The following is a 22109-nucleotide window of genomic DNA, read 5'->3' as shown; positions in this document are numbered from 1 at the left end:
AGCTGAGACGCCTCTACCACCTTCTTTGTGGCCACACCCATAGTCCTCCCTCACTGCCAAAGACATGAATATGCAGTGGCAATGAGTTGCCAAGTTATTATTACCCATATGCCCCACAGGTATTCATCCAGTGGAGTTTTTTCTCAAGATTTTATTGACCACTGCCCTATTGTCTACCCTACCATTGACCCTACCAGTTTAAGAACTGTTTTAGACTCTTGTGTATTTACAATTCAGTGCTTTGTAGAAACAATCCATCAACTAAAGCAACAGGTCTGCTGGAAATAAACAGAATCACAGCACCATGCCATAAATCATGTATATAGTCTCATTTTATTAGAGAAATAATGTCATATGAAATAGTTAATAATAGTACATAACAGAAGTCCAGGCATACTCAGTTTCATCCAGGGGACAATGTGAGAGGAGATGGAGAGGAATCACATCCTTTGTCTGCCAATGAACACATGTATTCATACAACAAATCTTTGTGTGGATGTAAAGACTGTTGTACATTACACAAGCTTTTCTTTGAACTTCATGCACGCTCAGATTGCCCTTCATCCCTTCATATAAGAATTATACAAGTAATTCCATGGCTGACAACATATAAATATAACACAAATAAGCCACATGGGCCGAAGTTTATTCTGCAGTGTTTCATTTCTGATTAACCCAAAACAAAGCCAAAACAAAGTTATTGTGCAAGATTGTGCTGATAAGCAAATGTTCTAGTTTTTGCCCTCAGAACTGGTTTTCTGTATTGTGTTGGCTAGTTTTTTGGTGCAGTTATTTATTCAAAACTTGTGTTAATCCCTTCATATGGGCAGCTGATCTGTCTCAACTTCAAACAAGCAATCTACTGAAACATAAAGTATTTGATAAAGTTTATATACAAGCCTTCATTTAAACAACGTAATGTATGCTGAAGTTTCTGAGGAGGACGATAGTGAAATTTTTTATTTCTGCTGGATTGGGATAAAAAATAAAGCAGCTCCCAAAAAGTGCATGGAGTGTGTTTGATTTAACTTGCTAGAGCTTTAAAAGTGAGCACATGATGTTTAAGCTATGACACCAAAATCACTCCCAGGCTGTAATAGTCATGATAACAATATGATGTTTGATTTTGCCTCGGCTAATCCAATGGCTCATCCATAGAAATAAGATACATCTGTCAGTTTCCTAGTATTCCTAATAACTATTTTTTTTCTTTCTTTTTTTAACCAGATAACCGAATGTTATTTCATTTTTCTATGGGTCCATTGCTGCCCTCATTTACAACATTTTTTCTTCTCAACGTGCAGGACTCTGTTGCAGCGGGGGCACGTGTGGTATGCATCCTTGAATTGTTTCATGAAGAAAGGAATCAGGCAGCAGCACAGGATTAATCTGAAACACACACACACACACACACACACACACACACATAAATGCAGTTAGTGTCATGCAGCCATATACCAGAATTTGCTTTGTGTTAGCCATTTTGAACACTTGCTTTTGATCACTTTTTATTCATTGTTTGGAGGCTGTGGGAGGTTTAGACCTTCCCCATGACTGAAAATGTTCAATATAACACACAATAATATATTTATAGAACACAAAACAACCGAGTGAATGAACTGGGCCCAGCCAGCTTTGACCTGATTGATTCTATTTTCTATTCATCTTGGATGCCAAATAATAAAACAAATGAGCGCACACTCACCCACAGCAGATGAAGAGTAAGCACATCAGCCAGGCGTACGTTCCTGCTTTGTAGGTGACATTGGTCATAACCTGCTGCTGGCAGGAAGTGCAGGTTGTCATGCCGGGAGAATTCCCCAGCGCAGAGTCGTAGCTCACAAACCTGTGCTTGCCATCTTCAGAATCAATGCCTGCATGGAGGGCTCCTCCTCCGCTGGTGTACACTGATGGAGGGAGAGAAGGGGGAAGGAGAAATAAAGACAGGATGAGAGGACAAGAGGGGAAACAGGGAAGTTAGAAGTACTAGAATAAACTGCAGCTAAAGGTTTTTCACATGTTTTTGACATGGTATGACATCAGATGTGAGTTTACCTTGCGTGACCTCAGAGACAGACACCTCCTGTGAGCTGGGAGGGGTGAACGGGCTGTGGACGTTGTAAACTGCCACATTCTTCAGATCATCCCCCGGAACATTAACTGGACCAGAGAAAGAGAAAAGAGCAGAGAAACAGAGAAGATGGAAACGGGATTAAGTTAATAAGCCGAACTGATGATGATAATGATGATGAAGATGATGTGTTCATGGTATGTTCAGGTTTACCTGGCAGGATGTAGGGAGGGGGTTCTTTTTTTCCATCTGCACTCATTGTGCTACAGAGAGAGAGAGCATAGACGGGAAAGGCTTGTTACAAATGGCACTCCTCTTACAATGCAAACACCTGTCAGGCTCTTACTAACACGTATGTGGCCCAAATTAATTGGATATAAAATTTGCACTGTAAGGATGTTTGTTGTCAGTAGCAACATATACTAACAATACATACATAAATAAGTACACAAAACATTGGGTTTCATTTCATTGAAATCTTAAGGATTATAGCTTCAACATTGACTGTTAAAATTCTTTCCAAACCTCATAGACTCAAGAGCCATAAAAACGTGACCTCCTTGGTCAACAAAATAATAAACAGCTTCACAGATCAACAGAATACAACCTTTGACTTCCTTAGAGGAAGCTGCCAAACCTTGATTTAAGCATTCTTGGAAAAAGGTCTAAGGCGCCCATTAATAATTATGCTTATTTAATTGTATGCTTAAAGTACAGCGCTACATTAATAAGCTATGCATACGTCCTTTGCATGTTAAGGATCAAGAGCGGTCGTTCTTCGTGGTTGCTTTTTATGTAGAACATCAATATGCTCTACATTTCTATGACCAAACCACACAGCTAAATATCCTTCTCAAGACTCCACTGATGAAGCTAAAGAAGAAAATGAGCCACCAAGAGGAGAAAGATCAGCAACAAAATGGAGAGAGAAATAAAAAGGGAGTCAAGTTAAGCATGAATCGAGTTTGATTCAAGTTGAGGGTTGAAACATCTGTGATGTCAGTTAGGCTCTACGATAATTACAGTTCGGCTCAGGGATTAGATGAGCCAAATTGTACAACACGGCCTTATTAAGACATAATTAATGTTCTTGTCATGTGACATTTTGTGTCTGACCCAAAATTGATCAAACACACAGTATTTGTTAGGACTAAAAAGCTGCTCTGCTGCACTCGTGCTGTTGTCCGCTTGGCTTTTAGGCCCATTGAAAAACAAATAATTGAAAAATAAGTCATGCTACCAGTTTAATGATCCCGTGCAGGAAAAACCTGCCTAAAACATGCACATAGCTGTTCCTCTCTACATCTAATCTCCTCTTCTTTTGTCTTCTTTTTCTCGCTGTCCCTCCCTTTTCATCGAAACAAACATAAAAACACACTGCAGCGTGACTAAGCATCCATTTTGTTCTCTCGTACACAAACACACAGTACACACACACTGCTGTAGCCTGGCCATCATGTAACATCCTCACTGGTCATCACTTGTCGTTGCAGTTTGGACTCAGAAAAGACAGACTTCTTTGTCATTATGTCACACATGCAGACACAGGAACAGACGCAGAGGGCCTGCATACGCCCATATATTGGTTATGTTGGTGCAGGAATGCGACCGCGCTGCATGTTTCTCTCTCTCTGTCACAGACTAAAGGTGTGCCGCTGCAGACTACGCTGCGGCTTCGCACAAATCTGTGTGAAATCTGTCGAGTGGACAGTTTTCCATTAAAAAAGAAAGTTTTGGCTGAATGTACATGACAATTAGTAAAATACTAAGAGCGCAAATTCAAATCTGTTTCTCCACAGCTTCAGCGCTCTACAGTTCATTCTCTGGAGCCTGACTCTCCTCAGCAACCAGTCTGTCTGTTTTGATAAAGTGTCAGAGGTTGGAGTGCTGATCTTGGCTCAGCAGCTCTTTCGCTCCTTGGCCCCATTCCACTCTGCTTGTGCAGCATTAATAGGAAAGTTTGGGTGTGTTGCGTTCGGGTTACTCGAAGAGACTTGGTTGATTCTGTAAACTTGTTCTCAGCAGCCTCAGAGTCGTGTTTTTCAATTATTGTTTGACATGTTTGACTCCATGAGTGGGAAAAAATGTCATGGTGCCCTCAAGGTTTTCAAAAAGTGTTGAAAATCCAATTCCAAAATTGCCTCTATCACCATGAAAAAGATTAAATGAACAAATAGGTAGAAAGCAAAGAACTGAGTTGAAAAAAAGGTCAAAGCAATTAATCAATCAATAAATAAATAAAGAACAAAGAGCAAATAAATGGGACATACAGAACATTATAGATAGGTAGACAGATAGATGAGTATGTTCAACACCCAAATAGTTTCTATGCTGGTGTTTCTGTCATCAGTTGGGACAACTAAAGGTGCTGATGGAGGCAGCAATTGGGTGTGGCCTCTGGAAAAAAATTCATCTGCGACATTGTAAAGATGCTTAAAACCACCAAAGGGGGAAAGCTGAAGGCTGCTGATCAAACAATATGTCGTCTGTGACAGAGGCCTGATGCACGTGACCTCAGTTTGCTTCCTCTGAAGCTGCATCACTGAGGCAGGTGCCTGGGAGTGGATTAATGGAGGGAGAATTGGGTGCGACTGATCTAGAAAAACTGGCCCAGGTAATGAGAAGGTTTCCTGAACTCCATGTTATTCTGCTGACAAACTAAAGAACAAGAGGGTGAGTTTAAAATATCAAACGGACGCCAGCCATTTTGACTTTTAGATGATTTCCTTGTGTTATCATTTTACCACATCACCTAAAAACAGAAGTGGTGAGTTCAGTGAAACTCGTTCTTTCTGATGCTAAGCAGGCCAATTTGTCACTGAAACAAGTTAACACCCTGAGACATAGGTGTGGCCTTTCTGTATGCGGCATCTGTGCTGGTCAAACCTGACTGTGTGTGAGACAGCGAGGGAGGATTGCTTCCTGTCTAACTTCATGACGCGTTTTAATGTTCGCCTGGTGAAAGAAGGAGGTAATTTAAAATTGGAAATTACTCAGTTAATCACTAATCATGTCAGAGAAAGATGTGGAATTAATCCAACCGCTGCCAAGAATAAATGTTCTGAGCAAGTTCGACATCATTTCTTTCCTAAGTTCAGTCTCTGATTTCTAGACATCAATTCTGATCTGACATTACATTACAATTACAATTCTGATCATCCTAATTTCAGCCATCGCAACAACACACTACATGATGCTGAAACTATAAATCAATTAAGAGATTTTCTTCCTTTTATTAGTGTCGTTCCTGGGACAATGGCTCTTTGTTTTTATGTACATGACTGTATCACAAAGACAAATACCAAACCAATTTTTAGCACAAAAGAAAAAGGAAACATTTTGCCTTTTGCTCAAAATTTCATGGATACAAAGAGTTTTTCTGAATTTGGTGCCACTTTTTTTTATGTTTTTTTTTTTTTACATGTAACCCATCAGCACATTAAACATTATTATAAAGATGTAATCAAGTGTCATTAGTATATACAGTATAGTACTATATATACAATACTAGGACCTCTTTTTTTCTCTAAATCTGACAGCATCAAACAAGCCAACAACAATATATGTACACTATAGACTACACTAAAAAACACTGTAGAAACTAAAAATTGCAGTACAACAATACCTACAAAGCTCCAGATGAACATAACCCCATTACAGTTATATCTAAATCACTGTTTTTAATATGAAGTGTTGGTGTAAAGATTCAAGTCTCTCTCTTACCTTAATCCTAAAAGTTCATTGCTACTGTCTGCAGCTGTAATGGCTAGAAATCAGATGCATGCATACATGTACTGGGAGCTTAATGTCCCTTGTTCAGCTGAATGATTCACTTTAAAAGTCTAAATCACTGAACAAGAGCCAGATTATTTTCACAGCTGCATGCACACTGGACTACAGCCATAGTTATATGTGCCATTCCAAAACCCAATTACCAAACCCACATCAAGACAGAGGCGGCAAACTACAACAAAAGTGGAATAAACATGAAAATGAAAATGACTTCCTGTCAGAAAATGTTCCTGCAGGCTCAGTTGCGACCTTTAAGACCTGTTCTGTCTGTGATCACGTCTCAGCAGTAAAAAGGCAACAGGTTCACATCACAGCATCAACACCGACAGTGATTTCATGTTCATCTTCTATCTCAACTTTCTAATGATTATCAATCCTTTCCTGTTCCTGAAAGGAACAGGAAAGGATTGGTAGTTAAAGTTTGGTAGTTAAAGCTTCTGTACAATCAAAGCCTTTCCGTTCATCACATCTTCATCTCTGACAGTCTTACCTTGGCCAGGTGTGGTAGTCAGTGTGCAGAGTAGTGCGTAAGCTGCTGCTGATGCCGAGCCCAGACAGCTGAGATGTCCACCTGTCTCACCTGTACCTCGACAAGCCTCTCCCTGCATGTGCTCACAGCCCCACCCTCATTGACAAAGACTTGAATGTGCAGCGGGAATGACGCACTCGCTGGTTTAGGTGTAACTTTTACAGGCTGAACTGGTGACGCTTTTAACTTTTTCTTTGTTTCTAGGTGATCGTTGAGGGAGTGTGTGTGTATGTGTGTGTCACTGTCTTAAGTGAAAACAGCTAGTTTCATAGCTTTGTCCTGATATGTGAGCGGATAAGTGCTGTAAGTACGCACAAGTTTACAAGCACCTACAATTTTGACAATTTCGAAAAATGGTCAAAACTCACAAATGAAATCAACAATGTTTAGTTGAAGCAGCTCACCTTTTTGTTGGAAGGGGCAATGGTGGTATACATTACTGGCTTTCAATGAATTATTCATCGTCAGTTGAATATAGATGAAGAATTATATGATTGAACGAGATGTAGAAAGAAAACAAAGTGTGTGTCATCTGAACATCTGTATACATAAGCTAAGTTGTGATCAAGGGCAAAGATTGCCAGAAATTCTTATTTGTAACATCCACAACAGAAACATATGGGACCATGGAGCTGACCATTGGACAATCCTTCTGCCAGCACATCTAAACCTCAATGATTAACACATTTAGGCCATCTGATAAATCCATTAAAAAACCAAGTTTATGTTGGCACAGACTGGTTGCCAGTTGCCTTAACCGGTTTTGCAAAGAAAGTAGCAGTACATTAGAAATCTAATTATAAGTGTATGATTACTATGTATACTCTAATATATTAGAAATAACCAGTGATAAAGGCAACAGGCAATAAAAACAAAAAGTAGAAAAATGAAAAGGAAACAGTATGGCGTTTTAGTTACACATCATACGTTGAGAACAGCCACAGGTAACATACAGTAAACTTAGTGTTAGCTAACTTCAATGAGAAATTACAGTAGTAAGCTAACAGGCTAGCGGCAAGGAAGCAGCCTGGTGAAAGTTGGAAGTTGGAACTTTGCAATTCAGCCTTGTAAATCTAATATGAGTGAATATTCATCAGCTAGACAGCTTAGATAGATTTTAGACTTTGGATTTCATGGACTGTCGCTGGTTATACAGCGGTATGCGCTTTGCATTGTGGGAAACAGTAGGTGAGATAGACTGGTCTGATGCATGCTTTTGCAGACATTTTTCAAAATCAGTTCGACATCTGTTTGCATATATCATACTACATTTTGGCGAAGTCAATACATACTGCTAGTACAGTGTGTGGTTTCATGTACAGCCATAGACTTTGTATAAAGATGGACAACATGGCTGCTCCTCAAAAGTAAAGCCAAAACATCTTGATGGTGGCTGGCTGCAGGTCACAGACCCTGTCCCTTCCACGTAAGCGGATGAGACGGGGCCAAACTAAAGAACAAAACAAAGCATAAAATGCATTTTTCCTAAAGATTTCTGTCATTTTGGGTAGTTAATGTCACGCTGAACAAGTCTTTATTTTTCCGATCAGTTTGGTTTTAACTAGTTGATTGCCAGGTCTTGACTAACTCAGCTCATCTTAGCAGGTCAGGTCGATACTGCGGCTCCATATCACATCGCCAGCACAAGATGGTACTGCTCGTATTTTGGCTACATTTTTGTACAGCGGGACAAAAAGGATGTCCGTTTGCTTTTTATGGCTTTTGCATGTGTGAACATGACATTTCATTTTATTTGGAATATATAAACCTGCCAGAGTTCCCTTTTTGTAGTGGTAGCGTCATTGAATTCAAAAGATGTCAAGGAAGGTGTGCAGCTGGGAGAAGACGAGTTCAATTGCATTTTTCTACTGCTGGTCACTGGATGATGCCTTGATTAAGCGCACGTTACATGTGTGTTGAGGTGGCATGGAAAATAACTGATGAACCCTAAAAGGAGACTGTGTCAGCCCTACTGGCATTTTATTATTACAAACCACGGTTTTCTTTCTGTAATAAAGATAACAACGTTCCCAAAAGTCTACTGAAAATAAGTGTATTCTGTTTCCTGAATCCTACATAAAACAAAATAAAATGTGTCTCTTTCAGTGTTTCATGGTTGCAAAGATGAGTTGTTACAGTTTCATCTCTCCACAGTGGGGGGGATCTACAGTAGTAAAGGTGTGTGTGTCTGTGGGGTGTTGCCTCTGCTCATGATGTCAGCTGGGTGAGGTGTGTGTGTTTGTGTGCGACAGAGAGTGTGTGTGTGTGTGTGTGTTTCGACGGGCCTGATGAACAACATTCCTGAGAACAGACCAATCCCTACGGAGTTTTACATTCCATAAAAAAGCTGAGGTGTGAGTGTGTGTCCGTGATGATGTCTTGTATAAACTGAAACATTTTTAAGTGATTACAGGACAGGGCAGATATTTTTACCCCTTTAAAGCTATGGCGCAATGTTAATGAAGACACTAATGGAAATGCTAATAATGATAATTCATCCATTTTCCACATCAAATTATTTCTATGAAAGAAAAGAGGCAACACACAGAACCACAGATTTGTTGATGCTGCTAAGATTACAACTCAATATTATTACAATTAATAATAGCAGTAATATTCAGGTTTATCCATATGGTACCTTTGAAACCACAGTTACAGGTAATACTATTAAACATGGGATAGAAATAGCTTAGATAGCTTAATAGAAAGCTTAGTATGAAAACATGCACGACATTTACAGTACAGAACAGTTTGTTAAAAATAACTGCTTATGTAGAAAATTACAGAGCTTCGATGCGCTGGCATTGACAGCAGGTTTATCTGTCACCTCAAGCAGATATCTCAAGCGGATAACTTAGGACCTGAAGCTACTCTCTGATTTAAAAGGGAATGTGGGATGTATCTTGGAGAACTGCCCTTGGCAGCCTGATGAGTTGTCAATAATCATGAACTTTTCTTTAAAAAGAAGAAAGAATCTGTGACCAAACACCGCAGTTTCATTTGTGGTCCATAATTAACATTAAAAAAAAAGGACAAATGTTAGCCAAAAGAAAATTCTTATGCAAAATACAACAACATTAACACAAACACCTCAACTCATGCACATACATATACACTCACCTTAAGGGAGGCATACCTGCCATAGCAACAACTATTCATTAAGCAGCATGTACATGTGTTTATGGCCATTACATTTAGAAGTTGCTGTAATTCATTATTCCAGGAATGTGTTCTGCTAACCAGCTGATTAATGGTTTCCGAACTGTGAAGACTGTGAAGTCTTTCCAAACTAGGTATTGTCATCTGTAATTGTCTCATAAATGGCTTCTTTTGTTGGTCTCAATCCAACCCACAAGAGTAAAAGTAACAAGAGTAAAATACACAACAGACATCCAAAGGAAATTCAAAAAGTTAGCTACTTGATGTTACAGTAGCTACAGACAGCTTGGTTAACAGGAAGCTAGATACAGATACAGGTAAAGATACAAACAAAGCCCAATAAGAGTATTTTGCGAAGTAGATCAACGACAATATTTGTCTGGACACAGATCTGATGGATGATGTGGTGGAGGACATACTCCTTTGCTTAAGTATTAATACCACACTGTTAAAAAAAGTCCTGCATTGAAAGTGTTATTTAAGTTTAAATATGTATTCTAGGAAAATGCAACAGTATTAAAATTACACAATATATAAAAAATGTCACCTGTGACTGATATACAGTTATATAGTATAGTATATCATTAGATTATTATTACGCATGCATTAAAAATGTTTTTACTGTTGTAGTTGTTTAAGGTGGAGCTGATTTTAACGGACTGAAACTAATGATTTATTGTATTATGAGTTAATCAGCTGATTATTTTCACCATTAGTCTAGTGATTGTTTGGTTTGTAAAAATTCTGAAAATACTGAGAAATATCACAACACATCATCCATACAGCAGATAAGTGCAGTGATTTTAGCTACATGAAGATGAGCTCTGTGCTCAGTGTACTAGAGACGGCTGGGTGGCAGTGACGTGCATTACTGGCTGCGAGTCAGACTGACAGCGTACTAAGGCATGTGACCTGGCCTGCTGGGCCACCAGTGCTGGCAACATCACTTCCTGTCCTCTGTGTTTAGGCCCAGAGAAGATGATAAACCAGTTTCCTCTCAGACAGCTGGCAACCTGTTTGTTCACATAAACCTTTAAGGATACTGTATTGACTTGCATTATGTACAAAATCATTCAACAGTTGATTGTCAGTTGGTTTTTTTTTACTCTTCGTAACTTATTAATATAACAAAATACAACCCCACCTGCCACAAACTTAGACTTAGTGCATTGCACCTCTCAGAGATCACCAGCCAGTCGAACACAGCGCCCGCACTGTTCTGTTGCTGGATTTTCTGATCATGATGTTTACGTAAGTGAGTGACACTCTCCTTTTCTTCTATCGACGCTCATAAGCTAATAAAATGTTTTTCATGATGCACAGAACAAATCATTTTGTGCACACTGGAGACAGAGATAACAAGTTGCTTGCGCAATAGTAAAATTCAAATTTAATCTGTTAAATGTATGGATACAAAATTATAAAAGAAATATTGTATGAAGTGTGTAGACATGAGTCAATCAGAGTCTTTCCCCTTTGATGTAATCTTTGTGTTTTGTTGATCTCTGCACACTGATGGACAGTTGAACAGACTGATTTGATGAAGTTGAAGTATTTAATGATAAAATGTGTTTTTAGCGGATCAAAAAAGCTTAACGAAGTGAGTCATACCGACCAATCTCGGTCCTTAACGTCGATTATAAATTATTTACTTCAATAATATCCAAAAGACTGGAATATTTATTACCAGAGTTAGTGGACGAGGACCAGACAGGTTTCATAAAGGGCCGACAAACCCAAGATAATATTAGAAGGACAATACAGCTAATAGATGCAATTAACAAACAAAAAACAAGTGCAGCCTTAATTAGCCTTGACGCAGAGAAGTCCTTTGACCGTGTCAGCTGGCCCTTTCTTTTCTCTGTGTTGGAGAGGATGGGTTTCAGCAGTCAGTTTATTAAATGTATCCAAACCCTCTATGATGAGCCAAGTGCCAGAATTAAGATCAATGGCACCTTAACAGATAGTTTTACACTCCACAGAGGCACCCGGCAGGGATGCTGTCTGAGCCCCACTCTGTTTGCTCTTTACATAGAGCCGTTGGCCCAGCAATAATCAAAACAGTTTGTACGCTTATGCAGGGAATGTAAGTGCTTTGATTGTAGAGTTGGTGAGATTTGGAAAGAGAAACAAGAAACGTATTTTCATACACATTTGTAACAGGTCTGTCAGTGCTCAGTAATTATTAAAATAGTTCCTCTCTCAGAAGGCTTTACAATTTATACATCATATATTCTTGATCGTCACATATTGAGTTTAAAAATCCCTTTACAATAGCCCTGTTTAAGAGGTATATCATGAGAAGAACCCATTCTTTGATCAAATGGATCATTTGATCATTGTCGGTGCAGTGGAATGATCCTCGCTGATGGTGAATGTTCGTCCCGTCCTGAAATAATTCTCAATTTCCTCCAGCGAGCGGCTGCGAGTCTCTGGGATGCACACAGCGTTGAACAGCAGACAGAGCACACACACCACCATAAACCACAGGTAGGGCACGTAGAGGCCATACAAGTCCACCAGGTGCGTGAAGGCGTGTGTGACCGCGAAGGCTGTCAACCAGCTGACAGTCACACACATGCCCGAAGCTACGCCCCTGGCAACCAGTGGCAACACCTCTGACATCAGCAGCCATGTGATTGGGCCCCATCCCATGGCGTATCCTAGGAAACAAAAAGCAATGTGATGACATAAACAGCTCATATTAATGCAGATGATGTCAAAGTACAATAAAAACACCATCTAACTCAGCAGCAAGTTTCATGAGTGAGAGGAGATGGATGGTGACGTGTAATAGAGAAGACTTAATCATGCGAAGTATAACAAAATGTCCTGAGGACACCTGAGTTGTGTTGTTGGAGCACGACAACGGGTTATTTAAAGCAAACAGCACATGGTTCGTTAAAACATGGAGACATCATGCCTAACAGGTGATCAAATCTTGGCCCAACAAACAAAAGTGTGCAACGCTCACCAAATATAAACACCACGGTGCTGATGAGAGGAATGAAGGTTGTTGCAGTGCTTCCAACGTCGTTATGGGAGCTGTAGTCTAAACTCATGGTGACGTTAGGAGGGGCGGGGCCTGGAGGGCAAGGTGTGGTGTGGGAGTTGATGGTCAGTGTCAGAGTGGACAGGAACATCAGCATGCTTGATGCGTACAGCAGGGCTTTGCGTCCTGCCTTGTCCATTAAACAGGCTGCCACGGCAACAGAGAAGAGGCGGACCGCGCCCACAATGACAGCATCATACCTGACAAACACAGAACAGGGATAGGTCAGTACTTGTAGCATCCTGGGATTAAAGTTAACGGAGCAAACATGTTTCATATTGAGAATAAATTATATATATCTTATAAATTATCAAAAATCATCCGTTTTTTGTTTCTGATTCATGGTCCGATTTATGGTACATAAATTAGACATTCGCATTGTTATCAAGTAAAGCTCAAGGACAGGTAATACAGAAATAATAGAAAGATATATATAAATAGAGTAGATATCCAACCTGGGCTCTAGAGAGACTTTGCTTTTGGCAAAGATGGGCTGCATGTAGACCAGGATGGGCGTGATGCCCGTCATCTGCTGCAGGAAACGCATTATCACTGAGATAGCGATTGGCCGGCAGTAGACAGGTGTAGCCAGCTGCGACCATGTGACAGTGCCCATTGTGTTAATGCTACGCTGCATTGGGAGACACACAAATAAACACATAACATAAGTGTTTTTCTACTTTGTATGTATTTAAAAAACTCAAATGAAACAGATTTTTGCCTTTAGCATGTGTACTATTGAGGGTCAGTGTGAGGTCACCATCCATCAGATGCTCATCAGCGTGTCTGATGTACAGCTTATAGCAGTTATGTGACTCTTACCCGTATGGTATTGAACTCGGCGTGTGTGTCGTAGTGTTTTCCCCTCAGCCAGCGGAGGGCCTTCTCAGCCTGCTCCTCTCTGCCCAGAGAGAGCAGCCTCCTGGGGGAGTAGGGCATGAACACCAGCAGCACAACCATCAGCACAGCTGGCAGCTCCCCCGCCACTGCCAGCCACCGCCACGGGACCCGCAAACCTGTGTGTTATAGGTGATGTAGAGAAAATGAGCAAGACAATGAACAGCCCTATATTTTCAGGGATTGTAAGTATGTATGTATAAAAAAGATAGATATATTGTAAGTTAGTATTAATGCAGCAGTTGTTGTTCTTACTGAGGGCGTAGAGCGTGAGGGTCCCAAACACAGAAGTGATCTGAGGGCAGGAGCCCAGAGCCCCTCTCACTGCTTTGTGGGAGATCTCTGAGATGTAAACCTGTGATAAAAACACACACAAACGCATGAACACAAGAAAAAAGCCATGCCACTAAGGTACTGCACATATAATTAACACCATAACCGTTTACATGGTTGTGGTCATGATCTGTCATATCTGTGATAAAAAAAGGGTAATTGGGACAAATAGAGGGAAAAACTTGATGAAATAGGTAAAAAAAACAAACTGTAACCATGGTAACCTACAGGAATGGATCCTGCGGTCATCCCCCCAGCAACGCCTGTGAGGAAACGGCCCAAGTGGAGCATCCACAAGTCCACAGCCCCACCCATCAGCAAGTATCTAAGACACATATGTACAGATGTAAACAAACAGTGGAACTACATGCTGTACGATTATGGCATGATGGATTATATATTTCTTGATATACAGCAAAATACAAGTTTCCTTTTATAAACAAGTATGTGCATTTAATCAAAGTCTTTGTCAATGAATTGACATTAAAAGGCTCAGACAACACAGGGTATTTTTCAGACCGATCCTGTAGAATGTAATATATAATATTTTCATAACATACAATACAATACATCATATGAAAAGTGCAGCTGCGTAGTTTAGTGTATCCTCTCCTATTGGCTACCTACTCAGACAATGGTGAGAGAAGTACTCAGAAACTTCACTTAAATGTAGGTACAGTGTAAAAAATACTCTGTTACAAGTAAAAGTCCTTCAGTCAAAGTCTTGCTTAAGCAGAAATATGCATTATTGAATAGAAAAAAATCACTTAGAGTGTTAAAAGTGAAAGTAGTCATTGTCAACTGTTGTAGTCTAATCAACAATAACAATGCAATAAAACATTACAATAATATTTTGTGAAGTGGTAATTTATTTTGTATGTAAATTAAAGCTGCTGCTCTCCTGTGTAGGTGTAGGGACTAGTTACCAGTTACTACGGCACTAAGGGAATGCAAATGCTGCATGTTGTTACCAATACCCACCCGATAGTCGACGGCACTGCTGACATCATGATGCTCAGCTTCCTGCCTATCAAGTCGTTAAGCAGCATGACCCCCAGCCCTCCAGCTGCTGCTCCCAGCGCGTAGACTGAGCCGAACCAGGCAGCCTGGTGCGTGTCCATCCTGAGCCGAGGGTCGCCATCAGGACTATTCAGCTGTATCAGCACCGGGGACGGGTAGACCAGGGAGTAACCAAAGTTGAAGTTCCCCAGGACGGCCGAGAAGACGGCCAGGAATAGTTTGGAGTTACTGATCTGGGGTGGAAGGATGTGGACAAGCTCAAACTCAGAGGATAAACTGCATATATAGATATTGAAAAGAAAAAGAAACATATTGTGAGTGTTATGAGTATTCAGGTGAAAAGGAAGTTTCACAAGTGGTCACAATCTCCACTTCAAAATATCCTTCCTTTAAATTTTAAGTTAAAGCTATTTTATTAATGTCTTCCTGGATTACATTTGTCAGATATTTTAATTGCATAACGATGGCATGCTCATCCTTGCAAAAAAAAAAACAAATGTACGAGTGTACAAAATTAAGCTTTATAGATACAAACTTCATTGCAAAACTGTGGTTACGGATACTGACTGTTTTCAAGTACATCTTTTTGAACGATACAATGTTCTACGCTTAGAAACTTAGAGGCATTTTCCCTCATTTAAAAACACAGACTTTGCATCTTCGCATCAAGGAAATGATACTTCCACTTCCACGTCTAATAAATCATTACTGACTTTAAAAGTTCAAATATTGTAGACATCAGATTAAGTTCTAATCAGATCTAATCCTTTCTTTTACATTACATGCTGTAGAATTCAATAGAATGTCTTATAGTTTCTGTTTTGCAGTTCTTGGCACAACTTAGCATAACTCAGGTCACTGGTTCAGTTCTACATTCCAAAGAGGGCTGAACCTGGTTTTGGCCTCAGGCTTGCTCGCCGTGCTCCGGAGCACAATCAGCCTGGAGTTTATTGATTTATCCCGTGAAAGGTGACTTAAGAAGAGACTAAAAGATGCCAGAGTGAAACGGGGCCAAACTGAACAATGTAATTCACATTGTTGCTGTTGGGTAGTGATGCCATGCATCCTCCTAGAATGTAAACATCAAAGTTGCTTGTTTCAATGAACATTTAACCGAGTTATAGTAGAAGTGCAGCGTGAATTGTACAGCTCTGGGTTTGGGCTAATCCTGGGTTAACAATGTGTGTGCAAAAAGGGTAAAGTTAGCTTTGGGCTAAGAAATGTAAAAAGTATCTCAGTTGTACTGCAATTCCTAAATGAGAAATCTCTTTTGCTCACATTAAATTAATCAACCACAGAGTAAATCCATGTGCAGTGATCGATTAAAATAAAAAATAAATAAATAAATGTTTTCCAACCCTGGATTCAGATGATGTTGGTCTTGTGTTGATCAGTGGAGTCTCTTCATCCATGTCTGCTGTTTGTTGTGTTCGTTCTCCACAGGAAAGGTGAAATATTGTTTAAGTAAAGAAATACTGCCTTCTAAAATACATATCCAGAGGAAGAGATGTCAAAGTCCGTGATGCTCCAATGAAGCTTCTGACAACAGTGATCCTTCTTTACAGGCTTTAATTACAACATTATCATGTGTGGTAAACCTCAGGGTTTTCCCAGCGGCTAGGCTGAGAACGACAAATGTTGCTTCATGTTAAAATGAAACTGAAATGAAACTACTGAAAACTGTTTACACTGGCTTTTCAAAGATCAAGTTAAGTTGGAATTTGGGGTGTGTTTTTTTTTTTCATTCTGCTCTGCATGACTGTAAACAGAGCTTTTTTTTCACCTAACATACGGGTCAGATTGTTATGGTCAACAGTGATTTTTTAGCCCAGTGTAAATGAAGCCACTGTGTTGTGACCTAGTCATGGGCAGAAAGCAGAAGGGAGGGATAAAGATCATGATTCCTGGATTGGGCGACCCAAATAGAAAGCAGAAGAGGAAGAGAACGAGATCCTCTGCCAGTTGAGTCAGGTGAAAGAGTAAAGTACTGGCTGTTTCTCCATCATCCCATGCATCATGGGTATTTTACTGCAGCACTGTTGGCACATGCACATGTACATTGACATACACGCAAATAAAAGTATGTACACTTCCTAAATTGCTGGAAATGTACATTATTTCAGTTGACAGTGATTCTTTTACTTCTGCTGGTTGGTATCAAACAGTAATCATTTGTCTGATAAGTAGGCAATCAAAGCTTTTAATGAACCAAAAGCTGAAAGTTATTACTAGAACATCCAGTTAAACAAACTCAAGGGGCAAAAACCAATGCAACGTCATTCTCAGCACTTTAACATCAATGTGCTTCTACTATTCCACAGTTTAATAAACGCTGGACATGAGTTGGTAGGTTGTTTTGAGCAGTGAATGTCTGTTAATTTGTGTAGGAGAGAGAGGGAGCAGCTGAGTACCTGTTAAATCCATCTGCATTTCCTCTGAGGTCCCCAGTGACGTTGTGGAAAATGGAAAGTGTGTTCTCATCCCAGCTCGTGGGTGTGCTTTTGTGTATTGTGTGCGTGCATATGTGTTTATAATATGTGTGCAGTGTGCATCAAGACCAGCCCATTTCGGCTACGTCTTTCTCTCCTCTGTTCTACACCTCCGGACGTCCAGACGAGGACCCCAGCTGCATCTAAACCAGCTCCACTGCACCATGGGCATCCACAGGCCCAGCAACTGGCCCCTGATCCTGGTCCACATGCTTCTGCTGCAAATTCAGCCTGTTAAGGTGCAGGGGGTTGTTTCGGTGTCCCAGAAACTACGACGACTCACTGAACAGGTCAGTTTAAATTAGACAGTGACTGTCTGTGTATTTTTTTTTTTTATTACATTCACAGGATTGTTGGAATACAATCAAATCATGCAGAATTATTAAGCTGGTGTACCATATTCACAACGACTCCTCTGTAAATATACGGCTCCCTGCAGCTGTTGGGTGAGGGTCAGGGTTGAACACTAAATATTTAAATGTATTTAATTATAGATTCATTTATTAAACTTGCTCAAGAAAGCTGAAGAAAAAAAACAGAACATTTTGTGGAGCCAAATGTTTTTTAAGGTTTCACACAAGATCTGTGACAATGATAAATAATTAGCTTTAATTAAGCTCTAATGTAAAACCCTTCTTCCTCAACTTCCCTGTTTTTGTACTCTTTGCCTTTGTAGAGCAGATATGTTATTAGTCATTTTGTGAAATGGTGGAAAAACTCTTGAAACAATGATAATTGCTCAAGAGGTCATCACATGTTATGTGTGTTTTTTTCTTCTTCTTACGGTTTGAGTATTTTCCTGACCTTTAAATCAGTTACCAAACAGCTGCAGAAGGGTTTGTGAAAACACATTTACTCCGTGTTAGTTCCAGCAGTTCCAGGCGCTGACCCAGGCCCGTTTGGACATGTTGGCCCTGAACCAGAACAGAAACTCCTCGGGAGGCCTGGAGAGTCGTGTTCAGGCCCTGAGTGAACACTGGAACCACATGTCACAGGACCTCGAACGCATCAAGCGGAGCACAACACAGGAGATTGACGGTCTCAGGTTAGAGCATGGGAACAAATGGTCACAAAAGCTCTATTATAAATATATCCGTGGATTTGGTCAAGTCATAAAGTGTTGAGTGGGTGTCTTTTTCTTTTTTTGCATCTGGTCTTTAGGGGCAGGAGGTTATGAAGTACTGATTAAGAGAGCAGCCTTTAGACGTCATTCTCTGAATGGATATTTTTTCTAATTCATCAAAAATATACAATATTCTCCACATTTGAAATTCCAACCTGTTGACACCTTTAAAACTGCATTTGCAGTTTTGTGTGAGTATTGTGAAGTATATAAATATTATATATTATGTCACCATATATCTTTCATATTCAGTAATTATCTCATATATGGAAATACAGGAAAATATGTGCATGAGTAAATTACTACATGACAAATTTCTCTGGATGTGTAATTTATTTCATTTTCATAAAAGTTGCATGACATTAAACATCATTATCATTATCATTACATCCCTTCTAGCCCTTCAAGTGAGACAAAACCTTGGACAGGGCTTGACCCTACTACGTGATCTTAACAACAATAATGCAGAAATGAAACTAAAGTTTTCTTACGTTGATTATTATCCCAGAGAGTGGAGTAGGAAGCTCGAAAAGAGGAGTAAACGGATGGAGGGTCGCCTGGCTTTGATGGAGAGGAGCGTGAGGGAAAACCGCCGCCATTCCCAGAAACACAAGCCTGATCCTGGTCAGGAATTTTCCAACCTCACCCTGGAGCTCCAGAGCCAAGAGGAAAGGCTGGCCGCCCTTCAGATCCAGCGCGATGAGCTGCTCATTGGGCTGAAAGGGTTGCAGGAATCCCTGAAAAACCAGGCGCTGCGTGTGACCCGGCTGGAGGGCCGACTCGCTGACGTCCTGGAGTTTAATGAAGGAGGGAAACGCAGAGGGTTGTGGAGGTCAGGAGAGCCTCTCAACTCTGACATCACCCCTGAGGAATACTATGAACCACGCAAGAGGAGCCAGACACATAGAGGAGGGAGGCCTGGAAGGATTCTGGACGGACATACCCAACCCAGACCAGAAGGAAATGGCTATTCCCAGATACAGGCCAAAAACCCCTCAGAGATCTATCAACACCAAGCGGCACCAAAACAGCCTAAACATTCAAAGACCCAGAAGCCAAGACCTCAGCCAGAATCTCATCCACAGATACACGTCCAGTATCCAAATCGTAAACCCCTGTCCACAGATTCCCTATCCCAGTCTGACCCTTACCGTCACCAGTCGCAGATCCAGTTGCAAGCCCAGACAAGACTCCAGGAGCAGCTCCAGGCTCCACCGTATGTTCAGACCCAGATCCAACCCCAGGTTCAACACCAATCCCAGCCTCACCTATATCATGAGAAACACCCCAGTCACCCCTATTGGCCCCAGCCCCTGTCCCAGGCACCAACTTATCCTGAATCCACCACAGAAAGACATAGCAGGGCCATCCTGGGGGCTCTGCAGCCCCCGTCTGAGTCTCATCAGCCCAGAGTGAGCAGATGGGATGGAACAGAAGAGGAGGAAAGTGACACAAAGGTTGCATCTTCACTTATTCACGATCTCCTCCAGCTTCCTGTGAGGCAAAAGATCCCCGCAAGACCAGTTCCCAAAACGGATGCAACCAGTAAGTAAAAGTTAGTTAGTACCTCTCATGACCAGAACAGTCAGCGAGGGAATACATTTAAACAAATCTGCAGTGTTGATTAAAATCCAGGTACAGTTGAGTCAGTTCAGATACAAACGGAAAAAACAGAAACCCGGCCAACTCAAATTCCCTGTCACTCCTCACAGCCCACAAGACAACAGCAGAGGTGCGGAGGCGTCCTGCTCCTATCTGAAAAATGCATTTACTGCTTCTCAGTTCATGCTGAATAATCCGTAAACCCTCTTGTATCTTAGAGACTTTGTTTCTTATAAGACAACATAAACAAAAAAAAAACCTTTAACAGAACTAAATGTTTTGCATGTAACAATGTATGCTTGAAGCAGAAGTTTGACATTGTGGGAAAAATGCTTATTTGCTCTCTGATGGAGACTCAGACAGCATCACTCTTGTCCGTCTAATACATATGAAGCCACAGCCAGCAGCAGCTTGGCTTAGTTTAGCATAAAGACTGGAAACAGGAGGAAAGAGCAAGCCTGGCAGTGTTTAAAGTTAACAAAATCCGCCTACCAGCACCTTGAAAGCTCACTGATCAACACTTTATATCTCATTTGTTTAATTCATTTTAAAAAAAGAGGGGTAGAAATGAAAATTACCTGGTTTGTGGGGGCACATTTACATGTTAGCACCAGGGTTTATTAGACTGAATGCATCTTCTCTCTTCCTCAGTCTGTAACGTGGACTCCGTGCTGTTCTTCCCCTCGGCCTCAGCAGGGAACTACGTCACCTTCTCCCTGACTCTCCCTGACCTTGCCGAACTCTCTGTGTGTTTATGGCTCCGCATGGAGGCCTCACATGTGGGCACACTGCTTTCTTATGCCACAGACGATAACGACAACCAGTTAGTTCTGTATGGGCGCAACTCCTCTGCCTCAGCTGCATCCTTGACTGTCCCCCCCCCATCTTCCAACCCATCCTACTCCTCACCTCTTTCCCATTCGTACTCTTCCTCCCCCACTTTGGACTTTGTCATCGGAGACCCTGTCTATCGCCGCCTCCCTGTGTCATCGCTCCTGGACACTCGCTGGCACCACCTCTGCGTCCTTTGGTCCTCCATCCAGGGTCGTTTCTGGCACTACACTGACCGGCGCCTCACCTCCTCAGGTTCCAACTTCAGGAAGGGCTGGGAGATCCCCGGAGGTGGATCAGTGGTGCTGGGGCAGGAGCAGGACACTGTTGGTGGAGGGTTTGATCCCGCAGAGGGTTTTGCTGGGCAGGTGGCAGGATTCAACATGTGGAAGCGAGTGCTGAGTCCTTCAGAGGTGGAAGGGGTGGCAGATGGAAGAGGTGTGCCCAGAGGGGTGGTGCTTGGCATGGAGGACATAAAGGAGGTGCATGGGGAGGTGCAGCAGGTGGCATGTGAATGTTTAGAGCACTGTGTGTGATAGAGTTACAGAGGATTCAAATCAGAGGTTTCATTCCAAAACATAATTTCTGCAGGTAATGTTGCTTGCCTGCCTTTTCTTTTAAATTTCATTTTTTCATATTTCTTAGATGTACACATCCTGGTATGTTCTTATCGGACTTAAATATAGTCCTAAACTCCTCAAATGGTGGATTTAAAGCTTTTTCCTCTAATTGTCACTTCTCTCTATAGTCCTTTAAAGTTTTTTAATCCTAGACACAGAGCTAGTAACCAGAACTCAGTCCTTCTGATCTGTGACAGACATAAGAGGGTTTATAATGTGTTGAACTTTTTGATTGATAGCCACTGTATGACTGCAGGTAGAGATATCTGTGGGACTGTCTTTTCAATTGTCAATAGAAACGTATTGCTAATGCTTATTTTTATATGAAAACATTTTGTAAAACTAATGCTTTTGTTTTATCCTTTTGCTGGGAGAATAAGTACAAATGTTTAATGAAATTGTACGTGGTACATGGAGTTCTTTACAAAATTAAAAATCAAACTTCTTGCTGTCATATTTAGTGGGAACAGGGTGCGATTGTTTTGGTTATAAGCAGAAAGGTAGATTTTGTTTTTCTAGGAATATGATAGAAATTAGCAGTGAATAAAGTGTGTGTCCACCTTAACAAGGATTATATATGCGAACACCAGC

General features: G+C 40.9%; 3 protein-coding genes across 3 annotated transcripts; 1 reads left to right on the top strand and 2 right to left on the bottom strand.

Moving 5' to 3' along the window:
• Positions 1–314: 314 nt before the first annotated feature.
• On the bottom strand, positions 315–6375 carry litafd (LITAF domain containing). Its single transcript, XM_070848457.1, has 5 exons — positions 6354–6375; positions 2285–2334; positions 2056–2160; positions 1706–1907; positions 315–1389 (listed from the first exon to the last, which is right to left on the bottom strand). The coding sequence occupies exons 2-5, from the start codon at positions 2328–2330 to the stop codon at positions 1272–1274; spliced, it is 471 nt and encodes a 156-aa protein (XP_070704558.1). The 5' UTR covers positions 2331–2334; positions 6354–6375; the 3' UTR covers positions 315–1271.
• Positions 6376–10921: 4546 nt separating this feature from the next.
• slc2a6 (solute carrier family 2 member 6) lies at positions 10922–16368 on the bottom strand. Its single transcript, XM_070848296.1, has 8 exons — positions 16212–16368; positions 14815–15086; positions 14062–14158; positions 13756–13855; positions 13426–13619; positions 13059–13234; positions 12526–12803; positions 10922–12214 (listed from the first exon to the last, which is right to left on the bottom strand). Exons 1-8 carry the CDS (start codon positions 16263–16265, stop codon positions 11880–11882), a joined length of 1506 nt encoding a protein of 501 aa, XP_070704397.1. The 5' UTR covers positions 16266–16368; the 3' UTR covers positions 10922–11879.
• Positions 16369–17506: 1138 nt separating this feature from the next.
• ptx4 (pentraxin 4, long) lies at positions 17507–21885 on the top strand. Its single transcript, XM_070847429.1, has 4 exons — positions 17507–17632; positions 18209–18387; positions 18974–20010; positions 20719–21885. Exons 1-4 carry the CDS (start codon positions 17507–17509, stop codon positions 21432–21434), a joined length of 2058 nt encoding a protein of 685 aa, XP_070703530.1. The 3' UTR covers positions 21435–21885.
• The last annotated feature ends 224 nt before the right edge of the window (positions 21886–22109 follow it).

This window comes from Pempheris klunzingeri, chromosome 17, assembly GCF_042242105.1.
Source record: "Pempheris klunzingeri isolate RE-2024b chromosome 17, fPemKlu1.hap1, whole genome shotgun sequence".
In the NCBI taxonomy this organism is placed as follows: domain Eukaryota; kingdom Metazoa; phylum Chordata; class Actinopteri; order Acropomatiformes; family Pempheridae; genus Pempheris; species Pempheris klunzingeri.
Note: the sequence above shows the minus strand (reverse complement) of the source record. Positions and strands in the feature narration are given on the sequence as shown.

What these genes read in the sequence shown, in the direction of transcription:
- litafd (XM_070848457.1), bottom strand. Translation starts at nt 2,330, where the DNA reads ATGAGTGCAGATGGAAAAAAAGAACCCCCTCCCTACATCCTGCCAG. An exon ending in TGTCTCTGAGGTCACGCAAG is followed by an intron (nt 1,908 to 2,055) that starts GTAAACTCACAT and finishes TCCCTCCATCAG; the next exon opens with TGTACACCAGCGGAGGAGGA. An exon ending in TTACTCTTCATCTGCTGTGG is followed by an intron (nt 1,390 to 1,705) that starts GTGAGTGTGCGC and finishes TGTGTGTTTCAG; the next exon opens with ATTAATCCTGTGCTGCTGCC.
- slc2a6 (XM_070848296.1), bottom strand. Translation starts at nt 16,265, where the DNA reads ATGGATGAAGAGACTCCACTGATCAACACAAGACCAACATCATCTGAA. An exon ending in GCAGTGCCGTCGACTATCGG is followed by an intron (nt 14,159 to 14,814) that starts GTGGGTATTGGT and finishes TATGTGTCTTAG; the next exon opens with ATACTTGCTGATGGGTGGGG. An exon ending in CCGAGTTCAATACCATACGG is followed by an intron (nt 13,235 to 13,425) that starts GTAAGAGTCACA and finishes CTCCCAATGCAG; the next exon opens with CGTAGCATTAACACAATGGG.
- ptx4 (XM_070847429.1), top strand. Translation starts at nt 17,507, where the DNA reads ATGGGCATCCACAGGCCCAGCAACTGGCCCCTGATCCTGGTCCACATG. An exon ending in TACGACGACTCACTGAACAG is followed by an intron (nt 17,633 to 18,208) that starts GTCAGTTTAAAT and finishes ACTCCGTGTTAG; the next exon opens with TTCCAGCAGTTCCAGGCGCT. An exon ending in TCCCAAAACGGATGCAACCA is followed by an intron (nt 20,011 to 20,718) that starts GTAAGTAAAAGT and finishes TCTCTTCCTCAG; the next exon opens with TCTGTAACGTGGACTCCGTG.